A 22604-nucleotide genomic window follows, 5' to 3' on the forward strand; every position below is an offset into this window, starting at 1 on the left:
GACTTCACTATCAGAATGCATGTTGTCCATTCCACTGGGGCAGATCTCTGCGACCTGCATCACCCTCATGCTCTCTGTGCTCTCCCCTCCTGCACCAGTCCTCCCTCCCTTCCACCCATATTCCAGAATCATCATCTGCTGTCTATCCCGCTCATCCTCCACGCCCACCCTACCCGCTCGTCTTGGTGCAGGCGGGCAGACCCATTTTGTGGCCTGAGCAGTGACCGTACCTGAGGTCCAAATGCCAAGTGGTCCCGGCAGTCAGCAAGGCAGCGCAGGAGGAGGCTTTGAGACAAGTTTAATGGCTGCATAGGCTGTAATGAGCTTCAATCACTTTCACAACCAATGATCTCACTTTAAGGACTCTTCATCTCACTATCTCATGTTCTTGTTATTTATTGCTCTTTATTTATATTTGCCTTTGCACAGTTTGTTGTCTTCTGCACTCTGGTTGATTTTTCATTGATCCTGTTATAGCGACTACTCTATAAATTTGCTGTGATGACTCACAAGAAAATGGATCTCAGGATTGTACATGGTGACATATATATGCTTTGATAGTAAAATTTACTTTGAATTACTTTGACACATTTATACCTAAAGGGTAGGGTAATTGGCCTCTGTAAATTGTCCCTGGTGTGTAGGGGAGTAGTGGAGGGTGCAGTAGTTGCAGACTCATTGAGGAATACAGAATGGAAACAGGCCCTTCAGCCCGACTGGACTGTGTTGACCACGGCATCTGCACGCGGAGTCCCAGTTTCCTACATTTGGTCCATAGCCTTCAAAGCCCCTCCCCTCCTCAACTTCTTAAATGTTGCAACTGTACCCGTCCCAGCCACTTCCTCTGGCAGCCCAGGCCAAGTACTCACTACCCTCTGTGTAAAGACGCTGTCGGGAGTATAGACTGGCTGGTCTACACGGTCTGTGCAGACTCAGTGGCCTGAAGGGCCTGTTTCTGTGGAAGGAGAGACAGCTGCTCTTTCAGATCCAATAAAGAGAGTTGGGCAGGTTAGTCTCGACAGTGGGGGAGGACTCTGGTGGAACAAGGATGATTTCTGCGGCTGACGTTTTACTTCCAGGGTCTTCTGAGACAGTACTTACCATCCAGCCACCTCCGTCTGTGGTCATGTCGCAGAACACCTGAAGCGGCTGAGAGCGGTTGCCGTTCATGAAAATGGTCTGGAGCCCTGAGCTGGTCTCTCCATTCAGCAAGGTCTGAGAACAATCCTTGGGGAATGGGTACAGTAACCCAACTACAAAAAGAAGGGGGAGGCAGAGGGTAGTGTCAGTAATCCTGGAGTACTACTAAATAGGAAATAAAAATCATACAACAAGGTCAGGATATAGTTACAGCATATAGGTATTTCAATTAACTATTGTGTGTCTGTGGCTGTGTGTGTTTGAGTACACGTTGTTGTTAAAGTTCAATGGTATGATTTAATGTCAGAGAAAGTATATAGTATACAACCTGAAATCCTTACTCTCCACAGACATCCACGAAACAGAGAGAAAAAACCCCACCGGATGAACGGCAGAAAAACGTCAGAACCCCAAAGATCCCCTCCCCTCCCACTCACAAGCAGCATTAACCCTTCACCCTCCTCCTTCCCCAACTTGTTCCAGCAAAGAGCATCAGCGCCCCCCCACCATCAAGCCCCCAAAGACCATGATATGTAGACATTTTATTGTGAAATAGATTGGAGAGTTTGAACTAAAATGAGAAAGGTCATTTGCCTCTACCTCCTATGGTAAATATCCAGTCATTAACTGGAGTGCTTGATCATGTCCTCCTCCTCTTACCGGTTTTGAAGCTGGTCTCTATGATGCTGCTCCTTTCTGAGCCTTTGTAGGCTTGTAGCTTCACATTGTATCTTGTCGATGGCTCCAGTTGAATCAGGCTGTATGACCTTTCTGTAGCCCCAAAATACTCCACTTTCTGTTGAAGTAAAAAGCTTAGTGAAAGCAAGGAGTTCTTGTAAGTGCAGAGGAGAATTGTGTGACATTTATAACTAAGCTGAGGTGTAACAATAATGGATCCAACAAACCCTCACATTTGCCATCAGTTCTAAAGGGAGGATAGCTGGAACCTCTGAAGGCCCAGTCTGTTAAACCAAAGCCTCACAGGCCCTCAGTTTCCTGGTGATCACAGACTGAAATCATGTCCACTCTTTCGCTCTGGTAGTTGTCCCACTAGACTGCATGGGACCACCTTCCACGGCTGAATCCTCAATCAGCTGTAAGGACACAAATGCCTCCACTGGCAGATCCTCTCCAAGTCACTCAAGCAACCTCCTTTGGAAATACAATGCCAGTTCCTCATCATCACTGGGTTGAGATCCTGGAAACCGTCATCAGAATGACTACAAGCAGTCCCTTCTCAAAGACATTAGGGATGGGCCATTAACACTGGCTGAACCAGTAACGAGCAATTCCCAGAAACTAATGGCTAAATAAACAAAACTTACCATTGGCACAAGAATAAAATCATGTAAAGGAAAACTTGGAAGGACCATTTATGTTAGTATAAAAAAGATTCAAAGTGGTTAAGGTCAGCGTTAATTTAATTGCTGTGAAGTCAAATTTAACAGTTAAGAACTAGAATGACAGAAAAGGAATAACTGGGGTAATTTGGATCAAGACTCAGCCCATGTGAAGTGTTAACATAGCCAGGGTGGGAAGGTGGTTTATTTCAGAATTTTTATTTTTTTTATTTTATATTGGATACTGAGATCCTGATGATGAGAATTCTGCTTAATAGCTTCACTGTTCCAACTGAAATGTTGTGCATTTTGACAGCTTGTGAAAGGTTGAGTGAGCTAGGGCTTTTCTTTGGAGCAATGGAGCATGACAAGAGACTTCTGTTTTGTTTTATTGAGAAGCAAAGCGGAAATGGAAGGAAATGGACCCTACCAGCTCTTTGAGCCATGCTGCCCAGAAATCCCCTGATCACTGGGCAATTTACAATGACCAAGTAACCTACCAACCAGTATATCTTTGGACTGTGAGAGGAAACCAGAGCACTCGGAGGAAAATCATGCTGAAAGGTCTGAAGGTAGATAAGTTAGCTGGACCAAATTGATTACACCCCAGGGTTCTGAAAGAAGTGGCTGAAGAGATTGTGGAGGCATTAGTAATGATCGTTTACTAGATTCTGGACTGGTTCTAGAGGACTGGAAATTTGCAGATGTCACTCCACTCTTTAAGAAGGGAGGGAGGCAGAAGAAAGGAGATTGTAGGCCAGTAAGCCTGACTCCAGTGGTTGGGAATATGATGGAATCCAATATTAAGGATGAGGTTTCAGTGTACTTGGAGACGCATGATAAAGTAGGCTGCCGTTGACTAGTGATGGCCTGCAGAGGTCAGTATTGGGACCACTTCGTTACATGTTATAAGTCAAAATTTGGATGATGGAGTTAATACTTTGTGGGTAAGTTTGCAGGTGATTCAATGATGGATGGAGGGACATGTAGTGTTGGGGGAGTAAGGGGTCTGCTGAAGGTCTTAGATAGATTACGAGACTGCGTGAACAACTGGCAGATGGAATACAGTGTAAGGAAGTGTACGGTCATGCACTTTGGTAAAAGAAATAAAAGCATAGACTATTTTCTAAATGTGGAAAAATGCAGAAATCCGAGATGCAAAGGGACTTGGGAGCCCTTGTGCAGATTCCCTAAAGGTTACCTTGCGAGTTGCGTTGCTAAGGCCCTGGTAAGGCCTCACCTGGAGTTTTGTGAGGAGATTTGAGCCCCTTATCTGAGAAAAGATGTGCTGGCATTCAAGAGGAGGTTCAGGAGAATGATTGCAGGAATGCATGAGGAGGCTTAACGTATGAGGAGCATTTGATGGTCTGGGACTGTACTTGCTGGAGTTGAGAAGGTAACTCCCTCATTCTTATGAATTCCTGTGAGTAAATGCACAGAGCCATCAGTCATTCTCAGAATCATTCCTATGAACCTCCTCCAAAACCTTTCCAATGTCAGCACACCCTTTCTTAGATAAGGGAGCTCAAAACTGCTCACAATACTCCATGTGAGGCCTCACCAGTGCTTTATAAAGCCTTAGCATTGAATCCTTGCTTTTATATTTTAGTCCTCTCAAAATGAATGATAACATTGCATTTGCCTGCTTCACCATTGACTCAACTTGCATATTAACCTTTTAGAGGAATTCTGCACAAAGACTCCCAAGTCCCTTTGCACCTTGGAGTTTTGAATTTTTTTCTCCATTTCGGAAATAGTCTACACTTTTATTTCTTCTACCAAAGTGCATGACCGTACACTTCCTAACACTGTATTCCATTTGCTAATACTTTTCCCATTCTCCTAATTCGTAGCCTCCTTGCTTCCTCAAAACTACTTGCGCCTCCAACGATCTTCATATCATCTGCAAACTTGGCCACAAAGTCATCAATCCCAAAATCCAAATCATTGACATAACATAAAAAGAAGTGGTCCCAAAAAAGAACCCTATGGAACACCACGAGTCTGCACCAGCAGCCTACCAGAAAAGACTTCCTTTATTCCCATTCTTTTCCTCCAGCTGATCAGACAATGCTCTATCCAAGCTGGTATCTTTCCTATAATGCCATGGGCTCTTAACTTGTTAAGCAGCCTCATGTGTGGCAGCTTGTCAAAGATCTTCTGAAAAGCCAAGTACACAGCATCCACCGATTCTCCTTTGTCTATCCTGTTCGTTATTTCTTGAAAGAATTCCAACAGATTTGTCAGGCAAGATTTTCCTTAAGAAAACCATGCAGACTATGGCCTATTTTACCATGTGCCTCCAATTTCCCCAAAATCACATCCATAATAAATCAACTCCAACATCTTCCCAACCACTGAGGTTAGACTAGCTGGCCTATAACTTCCTTTCTTCTGCTTCTCTCCCTTCTTGAAAAGTGGAGTGGTGTTTGCAATTTTCCAGTCACGAGAACCGTGTTAGATTCTATTGATTCTTGAAAGATCATTACTAATGCCTCCAGAATCTCTTCAACCATCCCTTTCAGAACCCTGGGCTGTAGGCCATCTGGTCCATGCGATTTACTGCATCTATGCACCGTCAGACCTTTCAGTTTCCTAAGCACTTTCTCTCTGGTAATGGCAACTTCAGTCACATCTGTTCCCCGACACTCTCAAACTTCTGGCACACTGCTAGTGTCTTCCACAGTGAAGAGTGCTGCAAAATACTTATTCAGTTCATCTGCCATTTCCCTGTCCTCCCCTCCTCCATTACTACCTCTCCAGCATCATTTACCAGTGGTCTGACATCCACTCTCACCTCTTTTACTCTTTAAATATCTGAATAAACTTTTGGTATTATCTAATGTTATTTGATAGCTTACCTTTGAATTCCATCTTTTCCTTCATATTACTTTTTTAGTTGCCTTCTGTTGGTTTTTAAAAGCTTCCCAATCCTCTAACTTCCCACTAATTAATGTTCTATTATGTGCCCTCTCTCTGGCCTTTACGCTGGCTTTGACTTCCCTTGTCAGCCGTGATTGCATCATCCTGCCTTTAGAATACATCTTTTGGATGTATCTAACCTGCGCCTTCCGAATTGCTTCCAGAAATTCCAATCATTGCTGTTCTGTCATCAGTCCTGATATTGTCGCTTTCCAATCCCCTTTGGCCAGCTCCTCTTTCATGTCTCTGTAATTCCCTTTACTCCACTGTAATACTGATACAGCTGACTTTCTCCCTCTCAAATTGCAAGGTGAATTCTATCATATCATGATCACTGTTCCCTAAAGGTTCCTTTACCTTCAGCTCTCTAATCAATTCTGGTTCATTTCACAACACATAATCCAGAATAGCTGATATCCTGGTGGGCTCAACCATGAACTGCTCTGTAAAACCAACTTGTAGGCATTCTACAAATTCCCTCTCTTGGAATCTAGTCTCAACCTGATTTTCCCCTCTCTACCTGCATATTGAATTCCCCATGACTATCGTAAAATGCCCTTTCTGGCATGCCTTTTCTATCTGCTGTTGTAATTTGTACCCCACATCCTGGCTACACTTTGGAGGCCTGAATACAACTCCCATTAGGGTCTTTTTACCCTCGTAGTTTCTTACCTCTACCCACAAAGACTCAACACCTTCTGACCCTATGTCACCTCTTTCTAATGATTTGATTTCATTTTTTACCAACAGAGTCATCCCACCCCTTCTGCCTTCCTGCCTGTCGTTTTGATGCAATCTATATCTTAGGACGTTAAACTCCCAGCTATAAACTTCTATCAGCTACGACTTAGTGATGCCCACAACATCATACCTGACAATCATTAATTGTGCTACAAGTTACTCTGTATACTGAGTGCATTCAACTATAACACCTTCAGTCCTTCATCAACCTTTTCTATTTTGTCCCCCTTTTACATTGCAACTCATCCCATTGACTGCAATTTGCTCTATCATCAGCCTGTCCCTGCTAGCTGTCTCACTACTCCTAGCCTCCGTCTGTAAACTAACTACTCCATCCTTAGCCCTTTAAGTTCCTCCACATACATTTAGGATGATGTCAGGAATTATAGAAAAATTGTCAACAAAATAGACAAAGTACAGAGGAGATTTACTAGAATGTTACCTGGGTTTCAGCACCTAAGTTACAGAGAAAGGTTGAACAAGTTAGGTCTTTGGAGCGTAGAAGGTTGAGGGGGGACTTGATAGAGGTATTTAAAATTATGAGGGGGATAGATAGAGTTGACGTGGATAGGCTTTTTTCCATTGAGAGTAGGGGAGATTCAAACAAGAGGACATGAGTTGAGAGTTAAGGGGCAGAAGTTTAGGGGTAACACGAGGGGGAACTTCTTTACTCAGAGAGTGGTAGCTGTGTGGAATGAGCTTCCGGTAGAAGTGGTAGAGGCAGGTTTGATATTGTCGTTTAAGGTAAAATTGGATAGGTATATGGACAGGAAAGGAATGGAGGGTTATGGGCTGAGTGCGGGCCAGTGGGACTAGGTGAGAGTAAGCGCTCGGCATGGACTAGAAGGGCTGAGATGGCCTGTTTCCGTGCAGTAATTGTTATATGGTTACACGTCACCGAGGATCTCATGTGGTCTATATATACCAGCTATGTGGTGAAAAGAGCACAACATCGCTTCTTTCACCTCAGACAGTTGCAGATGTTCGACATGAGACCCCAAATCCTAAGAACTTTCTACAGGGGCACAATTGAGAGCATCCTGACTGGCTGCATCACTGCCTGGTATGGGAACTGTACCTCCCTCAATCGCAGGACTCTGCAGAGAGTGGTATGGACAGCCCAGCGCATCTGGAGATGTCAACTTCCCAACATTCAAGATATTTACAGAGACAGGTGGATAAAAAGGGCCTGAAGGATCACTGGAGACCCAAGTCATCCCAACCACAAACTATTCCAGCTGTTACCATCCGGGAAACGGTACCACAGCATAAAAGTCAGGACCAACAGGCTCCAGGACAGCTTCTTCCACCAGACTATCAGATTAATTAGTTCATGCTGACACAATTGTATTTCTATGGTATATTACAAATTACTATAAATTTCACATCGCATATTTAGATGGTGATGTAACGTAAAGATTTTTACTATCGAGCAGGATGTAGGAAATAAAGTCAATTCAATTCAAATCCGGTTCCCATCTCCTGTCATATTAGTTTAAACCCTTTCAAACAGCTCTGGAAAACCTGCCTTAAGGAGTTTGGTCCTCCTCTGGTTGGCGTGTAACCCATCCCTTTTGTACAGGTTGTACCTTCCCCAGAAGGGATCCCGGTATCCAGAAATCCCAACCCCTGCCCCCCTGCACCAGTTCCTGAGCCTCACCATTAGCTGTCAAATGCTCTTGCACTTACCCCCACTGGCATGTGGCACAGGCAACAATCCAGAGATAATTACCCCAGTGATCCTGCTTTTCAACTTTCTACCAAGCTCCCTTTAGCATCTCCTTGCCTCTCCTACCTATGTCATTGGTACCAATATTTATCAAGACTTCTGGCTGCTCACCCTCCCCCTTAAAAATGTAGTGGACACAATCCAAGACATCCCTAACCTTGGCAGCCGAGAGGCAAAATACCACCCGGGTGTTTGCGTCACGTCCACAGAATCTCATCTCTATTTCTTTAACTATGGAATCATCTATCACTCTGCAGTCCCCTTCACCTCTCTTCTCTTCTGACCCACAGCGCCAGAGACCCAATCACTGCAGCTCCTGTCTATCATTTCCTCAATCTCCTGTATAAGCTGAAGGTCATCGAGCTGCAGCTCCAGTTCTTTAACGCTCTTGGAGAAGCTGCAGCTCTGTGCGCTCTGTGTTGGTGTGGTTACCTGGGAGGGTGTACAGGAAGTCTTACAGAATTCCCACATCTTACACAAAGAACTTAACTGCCCCAGGAGTTATTCTCTCCGCTCTCACTACGCCCAAACAGATGAGGAATGAAAAAGAAACATCAGATACTTAGCTTGCCCAAGAAAGTCAAAGTCAAAGTCTCCCCCACTCTAACACTGGCCCACTCACTCAATAGCTGCTCTGCTTGTCCTGTCTTATTTTTATTCGCCCTTGCTAATGAATCCCATTCACTGATTGGCCACAGTTCAATCTCCAAAAACTGCTGCAAAGCACTGCTTTTTTAAATCTGTGTGATGTCACCTCTTCTCAGGCTCCTGTTCACTGATAGGCCGTAGATCAAACTCAGGAAAATGCCGTGAAATTCTGATTTTTTAAAAATCTTTAATTGGCAAAGGGGGTGGGGGGGGGGATCTCATTGAAACTTATCAAATTTTGAAAGGTCTAGGCAAAGTGGATGTGGAGAGGGTGTTTCTTGTGGTGGGAGAGTCTAGGACCAGAGGGTACAGCTTCAGAATAGAGGAGCATCCAATAGAACAGAGATGAGAAGGAATTTTTTTAGCCAGAGGGTGATGAGTCTGTGGAATTCATTGCTATGGATGGCTATGGAGGCCAAGTCATTGAGTATATTTAACTCAGAGGTTGATAGGTTCTTGATTAGTCAGAGCATCGAAGGTTATGGGGAGAAGGCAGGAGAATGTGGTTGAGGAATAATAAAATAGCCATGCTGAAGCAGACTTGATGGGCTGAGTGGCCTAATTATTAAGCTGATTATTGACTTCAGGAGCAGGTATCTGGAGACTCATGAGCCAGTCCTCACTGCGGGATTAGAGGTGGAGAGGGTCAGTGACTTTAAATTCCACAATATTATCATTTCAGAGGATGTGTCCTGGGCCCAGCATGTAAATGTCATTGCAAAGGAAGTACAGCAGCACCTGTACTTTTGTAGAAGCTTGTGAAGATTCGGCACGTCATCTAAAACTTTGACAAACTTCTAGAGATACGTGGTGGAAAGTATATTGACTGGTTGCATCACGGCCTGGTATAGAAACACCGATGCCTTTGAATGGAAAAGCCTGCAAAAAGTAGTGGATATGGCCCAGATGCCTTGTGCAGGAAGGCACAGAGTCGACTGTACTTCCTAAGAAGGTTGGTGTCATTCAATGTCTGTAGTGAGATGCTGAAGATGTTCTATAGGTCAGTTGTGGAGAGCGCCCTCTTCTTTGTGGTGGCGTGTTGGGGAGGAAGCATTAAGAAGAGGGATGCCTCACGTCTTAATAAGCTGGTAAGGAAGGCGGGCTCTGTCGTGGGCAAAGTACTGGAGAGTTTAACATCGGTAGCTGAGCGAAGGGCGCTGAGTAGGCTACGGTCAATTATGGATAACTCTGAACATCCTCTACATAGCACCATCCAGAGACAGAGAAGCAGTTTCAGCGACAGGTTACTATCGATGCAATGCTCCTCAGACAGGATGAAGAGGTCAATACTCCCCAATGCCATTAGGCTTTACAATTCTACCGCCAGGACTTAAGAACTTTTTAAAAGCTATTATTAATGCTTTTTGAGATAGTGATTTAGATGCATATCATATTCTTTACTGAGTTAAGTATTGTATGTAATTAGTTTTGCTACAACAAGTGTATGGTGGGACATTGGAAAAAAGTTGAATTTCCCCATGGGGATGAATAAAGTATCTATCTATCTATCTATCTATCTATCAGTCTATCACGAGAAGAGAGCACCCCACAATTGAACACATCCACATACCGCATGCTGACAGAAGGGAGCATTCATTATCAAGTGCTCTCTCCACCCAAGCAGGCTCGCTTCTCACAACTACCATCAGGAAGAAGGTACTGGAGCCTCAGGACCTACGCCACCATGTTCAGGAACAGTTATTACCCCTCAACCATCAGGCCCTTGAACCAGAGGGGATAACTTCACTCAACTTCACTCACACAATGACAGACCATTTCCCATATCCTATGGACTCACTTTAAAGGACACTTCATCTTGTGTTCTCGATATTTATTGCTTATTAATTTATTATTATTATTTTCTTTCTTGTTGTACTCGTACAGTTTGTTGTCTTTGCATATTGGTTGTTCATGCATCCTATTGGGTGTTGCCTTCATTGAGTCTATTGTGTTTCTTGTATTTTACTGTGAATTCCCGCTGGAAAATGAATCTCAAGATTGTATATGGTGACATATATATTTTTTGATAGATTTACTTTGAACCCTGGACTTTGAGGTTGTCAAAAAATGCAGCAGGGAATACAACATTTAGAAATAAAGGGGATAGATTTTAACACAGCCAAGTGTGTAGTTAAGCATTTTGTGGGAAGTTAAGTGTTCAAAGGAAAGTTTACAGTAAATACACACAAAATGCTGTTGGAATGCAGCAGGCCAGGCAGCATCTATAGGGAGAAGCGCTGTCGACGTTTCGGGCCGAGACCCTTCCACAGTAAATGGCAGGATCTTTAGTAGCACTGATGTATAGCGGGATCTTGGGGTGCAAATCCATAGCTCCCTGACAATGGCCACGGAAGTAGATAGGATGGTATGGAAAGCATATGGCCTGCCTGCTTTCATCAGTTGGGACACTGAATATTGGGATGTCACGTGGCAGCTCTATTAAACGTTGTTTTGGCCACATTTGCAGTATTGAGTACAGTTTTAGTTGCCCCGTTATAGGAAGGATGTGGAGGCTTTGGAGAGAGTGCAGAAGAGGTTCACCAAGATGTTGCCTACACTGGAGAGTGTTAGCTACAAGGAGTGTTGGACAAATGAGAATAGTTTTCTCTGGAGTATCAGGGGCTGAGGGGAGATCTGAGAGAATGCGAGTCAAAGCCTTTATCCTCGGTAGAAATGCCAAATACTAGAGGGCATAGGTTTAATGAGAAAGGGAGAGTTTAAAAGAGATTTACTAAAAAAGATTTATACATGTGATTGGTAGGTACCTGGAATGTGCTGCTAAGAGAGGTGGTAGCAACATTGAACAGGGATTTATACAGACACATGAACAAGCAGGGAATAGAGGCTATGTAGGCAAATGGGATCGGTTAGATTGACAACATAGTCAGTGCAGATACGGTGGGTCAGAGTGCCTGTTCCTGAGCTGTGTTGTTCCATGTTCAAAAGCCAGCCCTTTTCCTATCAGAGTTCAGTTAGGCTCAGTTCATATCTGCACGCAATCAAGAGTTCTGAAGGATGGGAATGTCACTGCTAGTATTCCACTTGGTTGTTTCTCGCTACAAGGGACTTACCTGTGTTTTGCCATCTTCGTCTTCGATCGTCAGAACGTAGCCACTGATATGAACTCGGGGAGGCTTCCATGAAATGAGGGCATCATTCATTGTAATGTCACTCACTCTTAAATCTCTGGGTGAATCAATGGCTTCAGGGAAAGAATGAAAACAGATGACTGTTAATAAGAACAGTTGATTGCATTTAAATCCTTTTTAGCGGAAAACGATCCTTTTAAAATAACAATGAAATAATGTCTAAGTAATTGAAATCTTTTATGTCCAAGAAAGCTTTTAGTACACTGTTTAACATTGTTTAAACTACTGACATCAAAGTTTCCCTAAGTAGTCATCCATGTCTTTGGTGTGTTTCCTCCAGTTACGTTTATTAGGAATCTTATTTGTCATAACTTTCTGGTGTTCTTGGATGTAATTTCATTTTGAGTCTCCTGCACACTCTCCAGACAACTTTTCTGTTTGATGAGAAATGCTCTGCAGAGTACTGTGTAAGGACTGAATTTCATAACAGTGAATGAAAAAAGTGGTGAAGAAAGTTGGTGCCAACTATCTGATGAGCAAGGCGAATGGAAGTATCTGTGGCAGAACAAGGTCAATGAGAGGTGTACTCCACAGCCCAGCCAGTTCTCTGAAGTCCTTCAGGGAATGAAAGGTGCTCCTGCTCCTGGTCTGGCTGGCATCTGATTTTTGTACTTAATTATGTTCTGACTCTCAATGAGTGCATTCAGGAGAACTTGAGATGGGCCCCAAATGCAGATTTGCCAGTGCTACCCTCACCAAACACAGATCACCCTGTGCTTCTCTTTGTCACGGTCCCTTCTGGCAATCGCCCACCAGGCTATTTACCTCAGGAATTGGGCCTCAATCACCTCGTTTGGTTCCAATCATTCCCAGGTTCCGCTAGCTACAAACACCTGCTTTCCAACAGCAAATGCAGGATAAAGACCCTGGGATCACAACAAGGAGCTGCCAGTTTGGTGGTCGACTCTGGTGTGAGCACCTCGTTTCAAGGTTCTTAGGACTACCGGTTCTAAGTCTAGCGTCGCTTCTGGATACCGACTCCACGCTCGCTACGTTAATAACGCCTCCCGACTGCCTCCACGCCCATGTTCTGCACTTGGGTTTGTCCACCGCCATGCTCGTGTAACACTCTCACCAAATGCAAACCTCTCAGTCCCTCCCTCACTAAACAGAAACGTCCCAGTCTTCCCCCCCCCCACCAAATACAGACTGCCCTGTGTCTCCCTCACCAAATACAGATCACTCAGCGTCTCCACCAAATACAGACCACTTTAAGACTCTTCCCCACCAAATCCAGACCACTCTATTACTCCCCCACCAAATGTAAACTTTCCGGAACTCCCTACACCAAATAAAGACCTCACAGTGCACTCTTCACCAGTTAAAGCCCACCCCTCCCCATGCCTCCCAGAGACAGCCCAGAGCTTCTCTCAACAAAGGGGCAAATAGAAAGAAGGGATGACGCGCGGCAGACTGGTAACTTTTCCTCGTGCAACAGCGAGCATGCTTGGTCATTCCAACTGTGAGTGGTTCTCTGTGTCACCGTTGGCCAGTTCACATTTAGTTACATGGGCACCACGTGAAGATGTTCGCTTTGGAGAGACGGTGAAGGACCTACCAGTGGTGAAGGAGGTTTCAGAGATAGAACTTCTGAGAGAGTCTTTCACGGCATAGATCAACACCCTGTAGTTGGTCCCCGGCAACAGATAGCTGAGTTCCGACTGGATGGAATTTCCTGAAACCGTCTTTGTTACTGGTGACCCTGATGAGAAAGGATGAAAATGCTGCTTCAGGTGTGATTGATTCAAAGCAGAGTCCTTGGCCAATTTCTAAACAAATTGTTTGAACAATTCTTTCTATTTGTGTAATAATAATTAAATTTAATGCACATGCCGCATATTAATTTGCTTTGTCTCACCCCGCTTCAAGCTGGAATAAGATATTAATGAAGATTTGTCAGGATAAGGAATGCCACATTTTCATTGGTTGCACTTTCTAAATGGGAATTTGCAGAAGGTTGCCCTGGTTTGATCCCTCCATCAGACTGAACAGCAATAGCAAATAACCTGATCGCTCCACCATTCTTACAAACTTCTTGCTGCTTTGATTGTCACTGAACACTCCACGAACTTTTACAGATGTACCATTGGAAGTGGCGTGGTTGGTTGCAAGGCAGTTTAGTTCAGCAGTTCGAATGTGCAGGAATGTAAGAAGCTTCGGAGAGCTGGGGACTCATTCCTGTACCTCGTGCTACATCACCCCCCTCCCTCCTCACCTAATGTGGTGAACTACATATACCTGTCTGGACACGCACCCCCCCCCCCCACCGCTGACTGCTCCTGTGGCTCCTCCCACGGACCCCGGTATAAAGGCGATTGGAGACTGAGCCCCGGTCTCAGTCTCCAGGATGTAGTGTGGTGGTCAATTGCTGCTTGTTCTTTCTTCCAGCCAATAAAAGCCGATATCTCGCCTCACGTCTCCGAGAGTTATTGATGGTGCATCACCTACATGAGGCACTGTCTCAAGAAGCTAATGTCCAACATCTCAGATCTCCGTCAGCCAGGTCATGCCATGTCAGCGATACTATCACAGGAGATACAGAAGCTTGAAGTCCCACATCAGCCGGTTCAGAACAGTTACTTCCCTTTAAACATTCTGTTTATGTATTATCTTTGTTTATGAAGATACAGCATGGAACAGGCCCTATAGGCCCTTAGAGCCAACCCTAACTCTAACCTAATCACAAGACTATTTAGGATGCCCAATTAACCTTCCAACAGGTACGTGATCAAGACATGACCGAAGCACCCGGAGGAATCCCACACAGTCACAGGGAGAACGTACAAACTCCTTACAGGCAGCAGCAGGAATTGAACCCAGGTCACTGGTATGTAAAGCCTTGTGCTGACCACTATGCCCTGCTGCCCTTGAACCAACCTGCACAACCCCAATCACCACCCCAGCATCATTCTGCTCTGGAATATACTTCGCTTTGTCTCATTCTAATTGTGGTCTTTCTTCTTTAATTTTATATTATTTATGCTTAATTTATAATTTCCTTGTGAACCTGATTTTACATGTCTGTAATGCTGCTGCAAGCGACTTTTTCCTTGCCTCACTGCACACACGTACAAATGCAGATGACAATAAATTCAGCTTTCATCTTTCATGGACTTTGACTCGATCGTGTCTACATCTTTTAACCCTCCTTTCACCACCTCACCGATCACTATATTAAAAAACAGCTGTTTTATGGAGAAATACAGACCATGGGACGTGTTAATTGTCTCCTACAATTCTTCATCGTTCTTTTTTAGTCTTTTTCCGTCCTTGCTAAATTAAAACTTTGGCCAGGAGTACAGTTTCTACCTTTTATCCTTACAAGTGCTGACTGACCTTATGCATTTTTCTACTTTTTACTTCTACTTCAAAACTTTTAAACAATATTCATGCCAGGTATTCTACAAAGCTGGAACGGTTTGCAAACATTCATGATGAAAGTACTTAGTAGGCTGTGAAACACTATCAGGTGGCTTGAGGCTAAGATAGGTGCTATATAAATACAAGTCCTTCAGTCCGTTTTCAATGAGGGAGCCAGGAAATCAGATTAACGAGCAAACTCCATTGCGAGATTGCATGCCACTGTTGGATGATTCCTGCAGAAGGTAGCCACCGGTTAGCATATCCAGCAGCATGTTAGCGTAGTGGTTAGCATAACGCTTTACAGTACCGATGACCTGAGTTCAATTCCTGTCGCTGCTGTAAGGACGTTCTCTCCGTGACTGCATGCGTTTCCTTCGGGTGCTCCAGTCTCCTCCCACAGTCCAAAGACACACCGGCTGGTAGGTTAACCAGTCGTTGTAAATTCTCCCGTGTTTAGGCTAGGGTTAAATTGGGGTTTCTGGAAGGGCCTACTCCATACTGTATCTTAATAAACAAATACCCCTTGAAATCATGAATAATTTGTTGGAGAAATCTTCAGGAAGGCAACTTGGATAATACCACAGACTATTTTAGGGGATTCATTTCATGAACCATTGTCAGGAATATCTGCATTTTTCCTTGTAAGTTATCACTCCATCAGCCTCCATGCCTGGAGCACCAGAGGCAGAAAGTGCAGGTCAGGCAGCATCTGTGGAACGAAAATCAGAATGAATGCTCCAGGTCAAAGACTGTTCACCTTCAACCTGAAGCAATAATTCGGTTTCTCTATCAACCGATGCTTGACTTGCTCTGTCTTTCCAGTGTGTTCTGCTTCTCTTCCAGATTTCCAGTATCAATTTCACAGACCAATTTGTAAAAACCCATCCTAAAGATAACATACAGATGAACATGAACTAATATTACTTCTTAATTACCTGTCCTATGATTTGATTGATGTTTAATCACATTGTTCCTCTACACAACAAGCGAGAGATTTGCACTTACCGTCTTCAGCATTGTAGGTGATGACATATTCATCAACTGCTACAATACTGGGCTTCCACGCCAGCAGGGCTCCAGACTCTGTTGCATTCAGAACTCTCAAGTCAGATGGACTGTCCAAAGCTGTTAGGGAAAAATTTTGACCAATATCACAAGATATTACTTTCAAACCCATTTTATCTACAGTTCCGAAAGCAAACCTGGCTCTCACTCCTGCCTTTAAGATCTGTTTTAACTTTAATCATATTCTTTGTAAATACCTGCAGCCCAAATTTGCTGCATGCCCTACCAACCTTTCTCAAGTCTTTTAAATAATATTTCATCACTTTATTCCCCGATTTCAAACCTCCGCTGCCTTGCGGCTATACCCGCTTACGGGAAAGGCTTTGGCGGTAAACCCCGAGGAAAAATCCGGAGTCAGAGTCCCGAGGGAGGCTGACTGCTGTACCCAGCACCGGCACGCCAACTCCTCCAATGCTGCTGGCACCAAACTGTATCGACTTCCGTCGTTCCTTTGGACCTGTCATCAGCATGGAGAGGGGGTCCCACTGCATGGGCTACAGACGGATCTCTATATCAACCCTGACCTGGCTTGCGCCCTGGAGAAGCCACTCCCAGTGACTACCAGAGGCGCAGTACCCACGGTCGACCACAACTGACGGGGGCCACACTTTATACTTCAGAACTAAAAAAATGTTTATATTGCATTCTTTTCCAGATGATCAGGATTTTTTCACCCAAAAATATTTAGGTAGAGCATGATAATGGATTCTTATTCTATATTGGAAAGTCAGTCTCACCAGTTGTTGCACACCCACTCTTCACCTCTGGGCTGTCATCCGTCAATTTACGATTTTAAAGGTACAAGCCAGGACACTTGACCTCATGTCAATTCAGAGAACCTCAGCTCACTGTCTCCACTCCGGTTGAGAACCTCAATTACCAGCATATTTTGAATCCAGGATGTTATTATGGCAACGAGGAAGCCATTGTTTGATTGTTTCTAAATTTTGATGAACAAGGATACTTTCTTTCACGGCTCTCACTTTGATATTCAACAGGGAGCTAGTCTCCACTGCCTGCTCCTTTGAAGATTGTTGAGGGAAATAAACCAGCCTGATTTTTTCCACATTCAGGCATCAAAACTGTCTCCCCGTACCTACCAAGGGCCAACAGCTTCATGAGCCTATGATAGTATGTTCTACAACTAGTAGTACAGCCAATAGTAATAGAAAGTAATTTCAATTCCCAGTATTGTTGTGGTATAAAAAATATTTTGAAGATCATTGACACAACACAACCAGAAAATACAGGGGACTCATTGGATTCTGGACTTAAAATACATTGTCACAGATTCTCTGTCTGGTGGACCACAGGTTTCTTGTCACTTTTTTCAGATGGGTATAAAACTAAGGAAACTGCTTTTTTTTTTGTCAAACATTCAGATACCTCCACTTGTTTTACGCACATCAATCTATAAAGCTGTCGAGCAGAGAACACTATACAAGCACAAGACACAGTATGAGAGACTCTTGCTAATCCATAAATATTGTGAAAACATACTGTCTGTTTGACAGTGCTGCATTGTCTGGTTTACCTGTCCTCACTCTGCCTGAAGTTGGTTCGCTCTCCTCAAATCCCTTCACAGAGACGACTCTGATTTTATACTGAGTGGCCGGAGTCAGGTTGCGCAGTACAGTTTGAGATTTGCTGCCTTCAACAGTCACAGTGGTGCTTTCACCTGCGAAAATCAGCCCGGAAGGCGAAAATTACTCAGCGTGGAGCTAACATTAAAGGAGGTAACATTGCAAAACGATTGGACGTGCGCACGCTGCTCTTGACGGAGAGTGAGAAAGAGGCCGAGTTGTCAGCTTACCTCCATCAGTGGGTTCATAAGTGACCCTGAAATTGTCGACGTGTGCTCTGGGGAGGTCCCACCTGACTAGCACCGTGGTGTCAGTGACTTCTGAAAACTCTAGTTGTTTAGGAGATCCCAACCCTGTGTGAGCAAGTTGGAAAAGGCAGACATGTTTTAATTCCATTCTTTAGGGATGGATCAGCAAGTGTAGGGGAACGGCTGCCACACTCCCAGTACGTGTTGAAGAGAGACACTAAGAGAGTGTGCATGAGGTTCAAATTCAAGGCAATAATCCTGTGATACAACCTTTTATCAGAATGATCACTGGCTGAAACACTAATTTCCTTCACAGCTGCTGTCTGGGCCTTTTGAGTAAATCGATTGTTTTCTGTTTTTTTTTAAGATGTCAGGAATGCACTGTCTGCAGCATTTTACTTTCATGTCAATTCAGAAAACTGATTTTCAGCTGTAACATTGGATGAGTTAAAAAAAAACAGATATGGAGTCGATATGTGGGCAGCAAAATTCTTCGAACAGTTCCTGAAAATAAGTCACGCACACCAGTTGAGGTAGACTGCCAACAGACAGACAGTAATGTCAGTTGAGGAAGACTGACAACAGACAGACAGTAACGTCAGCTGAGGTAGACTGACAACAGACAGACAGTAATGTCAGTTGAGGAAGACTGACAACAGACAGACAGTAATGTCAGTTGAGGAAGACTGACAACAGACAGACAGTAACGTCAGCTGAGGTAGACTGACAACAGACAGACAGTAATGTCAGTTGAGGTAGACTGACAACAGACAGAGATAATTGTCAATTGAGGTAGACTGATGACAGACAGACGGCATTGTCAATTGAGGTAGACTGATGACAGACAGACGGCACTGTCAATTGAGGTAGACTGATGACAGACAGACGGCATTGTCAATTGAGGTAGACTGACAACAGACAGACATCATTGTCAATTGCTTTAGCCTTGCTTCAGAACCATTTTGTTTTATTCTTAAAATCATCTCTTCACTTATATGGAAGTGCTGGCTAACATTTTTTGTCCAAACATGAAATGTTAAAATGCAATTCTGTTTGTTAGCACTGTGAGAATATGATGTGTATCACTCGGCTGTCCACTACTGCGTAGATCAAAAATGTTTACCGGCACACAGCTTGCAGGTGATTATCTTGAAGTAACTTTGCTGGAAAGTTGCTGCTGTAGATATGCTATATAGTCATATTTACTTAAGAGTGCAGTGCACTGATGCTTTGAGTACTTGCCCTGGAATGAATTTCTATTTCCATTATTTTTAGTTTGTCTTTGCTGCTCAGCTTCGTTGTTGCTCAGAGATGCACAATTTCATTCTTGGATGCCATGTGTATGTTTAATTTCCCAATGTTTCACCATACAAAGATATCACTGATAGAGGCTCGGTGCAGAGCTGAAGTATATGACAATGCTTTTCTAAATGAAACAAGATGGAAGATGTTTTCTGATTAAAGGTCATTGATCAGAAACATTAACTGTTTCCCACTACCTGGATGCTGCCTGGCCTTCTGATCATTTCCAGCACTTTCTGCTTTAATTGGCAAAATGTTCTAAAACTAGAAAAAAATATGGAGCCACTTGCCAAATTGGAATCTACCTGGCAGCCTTACCATTGGTCCTCCTACACTTACGGACACCACTGCAGTTCCTCTGAAAACTCAGACAAGCCATAGCACCAAGGGATGAAATGAAAATGGCATGTCAACAAGATCATCCCCTTCGTAAATCTGTCCAGCAGAGTCTGCTTAAACGCCATACTAAACAAGACTAACAAACCAGCAATCTCCTACTTAGTAGAGTGCAGGGGTAATTATCAGAACGTTTGTAGTCAGTTACCAAAAACTAACAACAGTAAATGAGGAAATTGCAGAGGATTTTGACTGAAAGCCAGCAGGTCAGATATTGTGAAGTCCATTCCAAATGTGGTGCTGTACTGAGGACCCGAGGAGAGCCACCATGATTCTTGGAGCTTGAGACTAGATGGAAGGTTCCAGCGTGTTTGTCTGACCTGTAACTCCACTCAAGCAGAGCTTGCTATTCCCTCACCACATCATCGCTTCTATCTTCAGTTTCTCCCAACCAACAAATGAATGTTGGTTTCAGACTGCCAATCCTACATTCCAATAATTACCCGTCTTTAATTAAAGAGGAAGGGTAGAAATTCATTAGGTGTTCTTTGTTTGATACAGTTCACTTCAGTGGATCTGAACATCTAAAGTTTAATACTGACATTGCTACTTCAAGAATTAGCTTCATACCACAGAGCCCAAAGAGTTGGAATGCTAACTGAGGAGCTTTGCAACATAATTTGTTTCTTCTAATCCTAGACACACTACAACATAAATACACTCATGTTTGTGGTTGTTCCAGAGGCAACAGGATGAGGAAAGATTAAGCTGATCATTGGTTAACATCAACATCCGATCCAAATCCCCTTCACCATAGAATTACTGGATAGCATTCAATATCCTTTCTCTCATTATCTGCATTTCCTGCTGCAGACAGAGTCTGTGTGCATGTCCACTATAACTGCTCACCCCTCTGCCATGCACAGCAGAAACATCCCTGCTACAAGGTGCTTCTGTTTCAGAGAGACACTGCTTCATCTGCTGTCTCCTAGGTTGAGAGCGAAACCGATCCTAAAGGGTTGAGAACAGAAGTGGGAATGTTCGTATGCAAAGTTTTGAAAATAGTTCACAGCAGGCCGGATGTGGTCTGCGTTAATTTATTGCCTTCAGAAAGAAATTTGTCTCATCCTGGGGGAAGAAAAATCATTGGTGAATCAGGTGCAAAAGAGAAAATAAAGGCAGAGATTCTCAAGAAAACAGCACTACCTGTAGTTGCAATGATATGTATTGGCTGTGATTGTCGTCCATCTGTAAAACCAACTAAGGAAATATCATATTCAGTATCATCTTGCAGTCCTTGGATGTTAGTGCTTCGTAGATCACCTGATACTCTGTGGTCCAGAGGAGGAAATTCATTTTTGGAATCCCTGACTCTGATATTAAAGTAATCAAAGGGATTGTCATCTGTTGTCCAAGAAAGTTTGAAGCTGTTTGAGGTAACTTCAGAAACAACTGGGTGATCCACTTCAGGTTCGGCCTCTGAGAGAGAAATAAGTTTAGTAAGTTCTTGTCCTTTCTTTTAGGTCTAAATAATAATTCTTGTTAATGGTTCATTGCTAAAGAAGTCAAAGTTGCTTTGGTAAAAGAGAATAAGGCTAATTGAACATCTAAGGATGAAGTTTTCCAATGTGAATAACAACTCAGAGAAGTATTAGGTTAGTTTCTATAAATAAATGGGAATATCTGGTGACTTGGTAAACAATTTGAAATAAAGGAAAACAGCCATAAACCTAAAAGGGAAGTCAGTTAGCAATTGTTCATGCAGCAGAAGTGTGTCTCTATGACCTCGAGAAATTTAGAAAATATGAACTCCCTATTCCATTTCCTCACTGAGAATGGACCTGCATTGATTTGGCTTTGTTCTGGCTCCACACAAACCATCTCAGATCACTTCCCTGTGGAGGGTTTAAGTACGTAGTTACGTGTAGAAAACTAATCAATCCAAATGACAGGGCAGAGCAATGAGAAATAGACAAAACAATTAGGAATGACAAAAGGCACGGATATTAATCTGATCTTGTAAAAACACAGTTCGAACACCATTGCAGGTTTGGTAAATGCAGCCAACATCAAGCCCGAAGGAAGATTCAAGTTGTACTTCAGACACACAAAAGCAATGTTTTGATTGTTAACAACAAAAGGAATTGTAAAGGGATATCAGAGTGTAATCATGAACAGTTACAATACAAACATGAAGATCAGAAGTCATAACAATTAGCATATCAATGATTAGATCAGGTTTCATTGACTAAAAAAATCTGAACACAGCACATTAAACACAAACAGCAGTTAACACTTTCAGTGTGAGTTCTGTGTTATGGGGATCTACGATCAATACATTCTGAGAAGACTGGTGAACAGGTTAGACATAATCTGACAACAGTTAAAATCATCGTTCTTACTTAACACAGTTTTTCAGGAGAACACTGAAGCTAGTGTCAAAAAATTCACAACAGCCATGCACAGATACAACAGGACACTGCATTTTTGACAGGAATTCAATCTGATTCTTTGACAGGTTCCCTCATCCAGATACCAAGCTATCCCTGAATGTAACTTTTGTCTATTACAGGAGATCTTATTGGCAAGTAGTTTTTCTTATCAAGCAAAGTACCCCTGGGAATTAAGCATTTTTATATCATTGTCCTTATTAGCTTCAAACATGCTCAGACAGATAAAATTCTGAGAGGCTGAGTACTACTCCAGTTGTGATTCAAGCCACTCTTATTTGCAGAATGTAAATGTGTTACTTCTACATTGTTATCCTAAAGCCACACATATGCATGCTTAGGGATGGTCAATATGACAATTGGATTGATAATCCCAACTTTCACTTGTCAATTGTACTTTACGTATGGAATTGTGCTCCTGTCCCAGTGGAATGAACAAAGTGATGTTTAAGTAGAATTTGATTGAAGCAATATGAATTGAAATCTACCTCATATACAGTTTGAAGAACAAAGATTTTATAAAGCCAACTTCTAAAATATTTTACATTATGCTTTTAAATTAAATTCCAATGTAATTTTACTTGTTAA

General features: G+C 43.1%; 1 protein-coding gene across 8 annotated transcripts in view; it reads right to left on the minus strand.

Annotated features, from left to right (window-relative positions):
* The window catches only part of tncb (tenascin Cb), a 159782-nt gene that overhangs the window by 7915 nt on the left and 129263 nt on the right, over positions 1–22604 (minus strand). For 5 of the 8 annotated variants that reach the window (XM_073052078.1, XM_073052079.1, XM_073052080.1 and 2 more), the window contains 8 exons: positions 20773–21045; positions 17911–18033; positions 17632–17775; positions 16038–16157; positions 13228–13371; positions 11592–11722; positions 1801–1936; positions 1102–1253 (listed from right to left, as the gene is read on the minus strand). In XM_073052078.1, the coding sequence (XP_072908179.1) occupies positions 1102–1253; positions 1801–1936; positions 11592–11722; positions 13228–13371; positions 16038–16157; positions 17632–17775; positions 17911–18033; positions 20773–21045 (1223 nt within the window). The remainder of the gene's footprint in view (positions 1–1101; positions 1254–1800; positions 1937–11591; positions 11723–13227; positions 13372–16037; positions 16158–17631; positions 17776–17910; positions 18034–20772; positions 21046–22604) is intronic. The other 3 variants (XM_073052083.1, XM_073052084.1, XM_073052085.1) reach the window with 1 other exon arrangement.

This window comes from Hemitrygon akajei, chromosome 7 (genome assembly GCF_048418815.1).
Source record: "Hemitrygon akajei chromosome 7, sHemAka1.3, whole genome shotgun sequence".
Taxonomy (NCBI): domain Eukaryota; kingdom Metazoa; phylum Chordata; class Chondrichthyes; order Myliobatiformes; family Dasyatidae; genus Hemitrygon; species Hemitrygon akajei.